Source organism: Nicotiana tabacum, chromosome 22 (genome assembly GCF_000715075.1).
Source record: "Nicotiana tabacum cultivar K326 chromosome 22, ASM71507v2, whole genome shotgun sequence".
NCBI classification, from domain to species: domain Eukaryota; kingdom Viridiplantae; phylum Streptophyta; class Magnoliopsida; order Solanales; family Solanaceae; genus Nicotiana; species Nicotiana tabacum.
In genome coordinates this window covers 20,410,976-20,416,790 of record NC_134101.1, presented here as the reverse complement: position 1 = coordinate 20,416,790, position 5,815 = coordinate 20,410,976, and the positions used below count along the sequence as shown (strand labels likewise).

Genomic DNA, 5,815 nt, shown 5'->3' with positions numbered 1-5,815 from the left:
GTGGACATATTATGTCTAACACACGCGTGTAAAGAGAGTGATACTAGTGATTTTGATTAAAAATAAATTAAACTAAAAAAATAAAGTTAATAAGTTAATCGAAATTATCACCCTCTCCCTCCCAATTTTCTTCTCTTTCTCAGTTTCTCCCACCTTTTTTATCGCCCCCAATCCCTCTTTCCCCCTCCCTTTTTTCCCTCCACACTACTGTAAACAATGAATGAGCCTTCAAAATCACAAAATCATGCAGAGATATACTATTTTTCTCTATTTCTTTAACAAAAGAATCTTTTACATTTCTTTTTTCTTTTTCTGTTTAATCAAAACCGAATTGATTTCTCTCAACTGAACTTCTAAAAAGCACTTTTTTTTTTATGTTAACTCAAAACCAATTATCTAGTTCTTTACTAGAAAAAATGGCGGAGACAACAAACTTTCAATTAATCGACTCTTCAGGTAATTTCGAGATAATGGGTTCCGTCTGGTTTATTTTTTAAATGAAATGAGGACAAGATGGGTATTTAATGGAGCTTTTGGGTGGTGGTTTTTAGAGGAATGTGATGACTTCCGGTTGTTTGGTTACAGTGAAGAAAATTTTGTGGCGGTTGAATTTCTCTTTTCTCTATTTTGTATGGTTACCAGTAACCGTAGAACAGTGGTGAGAGGTCAATGTGTGAGGATGTTCTTACAGATGAAAAAGAGTTCTGTTGGTTGAGATTTTGAAAGGACGATCTTTGCTGGTGGTTAGGGAATGGTTCACGGTGGTCAGATAAAGAAAGAAGTTGTAATGGTGGCTATGAGGTAGTTTATTGAGGCATTTTGGATTATTCTTCAAATTTTTTTAAAACATACTTTCTCAAAAAATAAACAATGACGTGGAATAATCGATAAATATAAAATGACAGGAAATATTAGGTTTGGGTTGTTAGTCCTATTTTTCAATAGTTAATTTTCCTATGTGGCACTAGTAATGACGCGGCGTCCTACATGTAGGAGATTGTATAACACGCATTGGCAGCCTCCTGTCATAAGCGTTTATTATACACGATTTGAACTAGTGTAAGTATTCAATTGGCAAAATGATAAGTTTGGGAACCGGCATGACAAAGTGGCAGAAGTATAAGCGTCATTTAAGCTATTCTGCCTTTAGATAAATATGAAGTGCTCCATATTTATTAACTTTAAATAATGGGTTGTATGATCACTTTCTTTTCAAGTGTTAGTGAAATGCGTCAATCCCTTTGTTCTTTCATATTCATATGTCAAGATCTATTAAATTCTTATATCTTTTTCGAATTTGAAATGGTATTTCGATAATTTAAAATTAAATAGAACATATCATTATATAGGTTCATATTTATTTTTATGTTTAATTATTGAATTCGGTTAACCTTGAAAGTGTACATCAACGTAAAATTATTGTCAGACGACTAAAAATAACTATTATGTGCTACTAAAAATTCTTCCATAAGAATATTTTAATAGATCATAAATTTGTTAATTTGTTATTAAATATATATTTACTTATTAATTATTTAACAAAGTAAGATTGAAATAATATTCATATAACAAAAAAAAATTCAAAAAATCCGACAAAATCTAACTAATCCAAACCAATATAGTTGATTTGGTTTGATTTTTAGGTTTTTATAAAAACCAAACCAACTCGTTCCATGTACACCCCTACTTGCAACCAAATTCCATACGAGTCAAATACTACTAAATCACTGCTTCTTTGAAGCAGTGGGTTCAGATTTCATTCATATGTAATTATTTTTGACTTACAGTTTCTACATATAAATAGTAATTCTGACCCGAAGACAATGGGTTCTTTGAACCCACTGTTACTATGTTACATTTGCCACTGAAAGAAGCCTGAAATAAAATCCCAAGAAGAAAAGAGAACAAAATCAATTTCAAACCAAAAAAAAAAAAATCAAAGTGGCTTTGCTAATAATTGGCTTTTTAATGGCAAACTGGGTCCGACTCCTCCATTTCAATCCCCACTTCAGCCAGCCTCTTTTCCTTGTACACATATCGTCTTGAACAAAACAAGAATACCATCAAATTCAAAACACTCAATATTGCCAAAAGCCAGTAGAAATCATAGAGCTTTCCTTTGTTCAAATTATCAGCTAACCATGGCTTTGTTTTTCCAGTCACCTTATCCACAATTGTGACCAAAATTGAACTAAAGAAAAATCCTAATGAAATTGTGCTTATAAACAAGCCTGTACTCATAGTCTTCATCCCTTTAGGACATTCCCTTAAGAAAAAATCAAGTTGCCCAATATAAGTAAAAGCTTCACCTCCACCAACAAGCAAGAATTGTGGGACTAACCAAAACACACTCATAGGAATTATAGCATTCTGATCGTTTGTCAATCCGTGTAATTTCGCAACCTTCAATCTTTTCACTTCTGTTAAAGCAGCGGCTATCATTGCAAAAATTGAACTGACTAGGCCTATAGCAATACGTTGCAACGGGGTGAAACCGTGTGGATTGTTCAAGAATCGACGACAAATTGGAACCATGATCCGATCGTAGAAAATAATCATCAAAAGAATACTTCCAACAAAGAAAGCAGTGAGTGAGGCAGCTGGAATTTCAAAGGATTTACCAATATGACGGTTCATTGTAGTAGCTTGTGACACGGAAAATGTTGTCATTTGAGCATAGACAGTCCAGAACATAATGGTCGTACCCCATGTTGGTAACATTCTGATTACCAATTTAACTTCTTCAACATCGGTTAAAGTTGCTAAATTCCAGTTATTCAATATGGTTGTCCCAGAAAATTCACTGTCATCTTCTTTAATAGCTGCCTTGTCCAAGAAACTGCAAAATAAATTAATTAAACAAAATTAAAGCCACAGGAAAAATGTAATTTTTGGATCGGAACAGAACAGTCAGCATAATGGAAATAATTTTTGGATTTGCTTGGAGACTACTGCTGGTGAATAGGTTGATTGGCCTACCGTATATAAATAACTATCAAAGATTGGCCTGCCATGAAAATAATTTTCCAGTTGCACCAACTTTTCTTTGGTACAATTATAGCTACTTAATTATTACACTATAACTACTTCATACTGTTAAAATATAATGCAAGACTGTTACCCAATTTTTAAATAGTTTTCTAGACATACAAGAGTTAATTTCTTAATTGCACTCCCCCCCCCCCCTCCGCGCCAGATGCTAGTATAAATATGCATGTTCATTGAACAAGTTTTTTGGTATTTGGGTGAACTTCTGTAAATATTCTCCGAAAGATTGTTAATAATGTTTAGCAAATCGGATAGTTTTTTAAAAATATTTTACGTCGCATCAAAAGGAATAAAATTCAAGAGCTAATGATGGCAGGAGCTTATCTAAAAGATCGGTTACGGATAACTTTTGCATAGACTATATATATACATATATTAAAACTTTTACCTAAGTATCTGTATATTTGACTATAATTATAGTATTAACTTAAGAACGTTAACGTTGTAGGATAACTTACCGGAACTCCTTGCTGTGAGGCAACTGCTGTTTATTCTTTTTGTTATCTTCCCCAATAATATCATCAACAGTGATTAGAAAAGAGGAATCAGATGGCAATTTCAGATGCCTTTTCCTCCAAGCAGCAACAAACACTGAAGCAATTTGGGTCAATGGACTCCCTACAAGTTTCTTGAAACGATAATTCTTTGTGCCAGTCAAGAACACGATAAGTCCAACAATAATAGCACAAGCGCATATACCATAACCCCATTCCCTTCCCACTTTATCCTGAATGTAAACTAGTACTGTCACTGCAGCTAGCGCTCCTACGTTTATTAAGAAAAAGAACCAGCTGAAGAATTTTATCATCTGGCCTCTTTCCTTTTTGTCGGAATCGTCGAATTGGTCGGAACCGAAGCCGGAGACACTGGATTTTAAGCCGCCGGTGCCTAGAGCCGTCATGTATAGGGCGGTGTAAAGGACGGCGAGTTGTTTGCCGCTTGCTGGGATGCATGTTGAGCTTCCTAGTTCACATTTTGGAGGTCGTAGGCTTGGGATTATGGTGGATATTGTCAAAATTGTGACACCCTATTCATCACAGCAATAAAAGAAAATTTAAGTAGTACTTACAAAAGAAGAAACAGTATAAATCTAATTTTGTAGTATGTTTCAAAATTTATTATTAATATTGTTTTACTGTTTCATTTTTAAGGCTACTAATTTATACAGTACTTACTACAGGCAACCTGTAATAGTTTTAATTTATTGTAATATGATAGTGTAAAGTTTTATACAGTATCATTTACTACTATTAAATTAGATCTGTTTGATTTTTCTTTTCTTTCTTCCTCCTGCAATTATAGCTAGCATGCAGTTTTCTGCAATTTGTACTCCTCTGTAAATGACTTATTATTAAATTCATAGCTCTACCTCTTGCTCTTGCGTGTGATCTCTTTCATAGGAACTTAGAAAAAAGGTTTTTGTCTACGCAATCACTTTTTTCGCATACTACCAATTATGTGCGAAAAAAGAGGCATACGTATTTATCCGTACGTAAGAGGAAAAAAAGGCTGATTCATGGCTATATTTAATTAGTTCCAACATTTTAAAACTCTAAAGGTGAGTGAAGTGGTTTAAGAAAACTAGAATGAAATTTCTTCCGTTTTGGGTAAGAAGCATTGAAACTTACTATAGCTTGAACAGTGGCGAAGATGCCAATGGTAAGATACCTGCAACGATTAAACCAAGAAGAAATTAAGAAAACATAACTAGTTTTTCATATATAAATTTAAAAAATACTGAGTTTGGTCGAACCGCAGCACATAAGATGCTGAATTGTTTATATATGGAGGAGCGTACTAACCTTCCGATGAAAGTGTCAGCAATGTAGCCGCCAAGCAAAGTAAGGATATAAGAAGTTCCCATAAAGTTAGTAACAATGTTTGCGGCGTTAGCATTGCCCAAGTGCATGGTTTTAGTCAAGTACACCACCAGGTTTACAGCAATGCCTAGTGTTACTAGCCTCTCCACTGCCTCAACCCCTGTTATATATTATACATACAACGTACAACTCTATGTTAAAAGATCAAGTAATGACAAGTGACAAAGAAGAAGTAATCCACCAATCGAAGGTCATGTCGTGTGCTCGAGGTTTTGAGCCTATCTGACATGATCATAGAGAACAATAGATTTCATATACCAAATGATTAAAAATGTGCAAAAAGAAGAGAAAAGGATAAGTCACCTAAAATCATGGCGGAACTAGCCCAACCACCAGAGAGTGATTTAAGAGCAGGTCGCCCTTTGTAATCCCAGGCATCTGGAATAGATTTTGTATCTTGTTGTGTCTGGGGAAGGTCCATATTTAACTTCTTCTTCTTTTTTTTTGTATTTTTATGTTTCTTGAGAAATAGATCAACTCCTGAGAACTGAGAGAAAATGGATAAAATTGGAGGTGTAGAAGGAGATTAAAGGAACATTGGGAGTAAAACTCAGAGCATTGCAGACTGAACTGATTCCTTCACCTTTTTATAGGAGAGTCGTGTGGGTAATTGTTGTTTCTTTAATCATTTTTGTATACCTATTATTTTTATATTTTATGTAGTTCCATTTCAAATGGGAGGGTTTCTCCTATGATTGTCTATTCTTTATTCTTTATTTTGGGGTCCAGGAGCATCAAATGATAGTATGAATGATTGATGGTGAACTTTTATCCGTGTATCATGTGCTATTACCCTAGGCCCCTAAGTCAAAGGCAATATACCTTATTGAAGCTTCTCAAAAAATTTAGGATACATAAAATGTAATTTTTTATTTTCTTTTTTATCA

General features: G+C 34.1%; 1 protein-coding gene across 1 annotated transcript; it reads right to left on the bottom strand.

The window, feature by feature from the left end:
* Positions 1-1,603: 1,603 nt before the first annotated feature.
* On the bottom strand, positions 1,604-5,495 carry LOC107792535 (protein NRT1/ PTR FAMILY 6.3-like). The gene is made up of 5 exons (XM_016614756.2): positions 5,232-5,495; positions 4,851-5,028; positions 4,677-4,716; positions 3,507-4,075; positions 1,604-2,839 (listed from the first exon to the last, which is right to left on the bottom strand). Exons 1-5 carry the CDS (start codon positions 5,347-5,349, stop codon positions 1,966-1,968), a joined length of 1,779 nt encoding a protein of 592 aa, XP_016470242.1. The 5' UTR covers positions 5,350-5,495; the 3' UTR covers positions 1,604-1,965.
* Between the last annotated feature and the right edge of the window lie 320 nt (positions 5,496-5,815).

Excerpts from the sequence above, each read along its gene's own strand:
- LOC107792535 (XM_016614756.2), bottom strand. The coding sequence starts at position 5,349 with ATGGACCTTCCCCAGACACAACAAGATACAAAATCTATTCCAGATGCC. Across the intron at positions 5,029-5,231 it reads TAGTTCCGCCATGATTTTAG|GGGTTGAGGCAGTGGAGAGG; the intron begins GTGACTTATCCT and ends AATATATAACAG. Across the intron at positions 4,076-4,676 it reads TCGCCACTGTTCAAGCTATA|GGTGTCACAATTTTGACAAT; the intron begins GTAAGTTTCAAT and ends TGTGATGAATAG.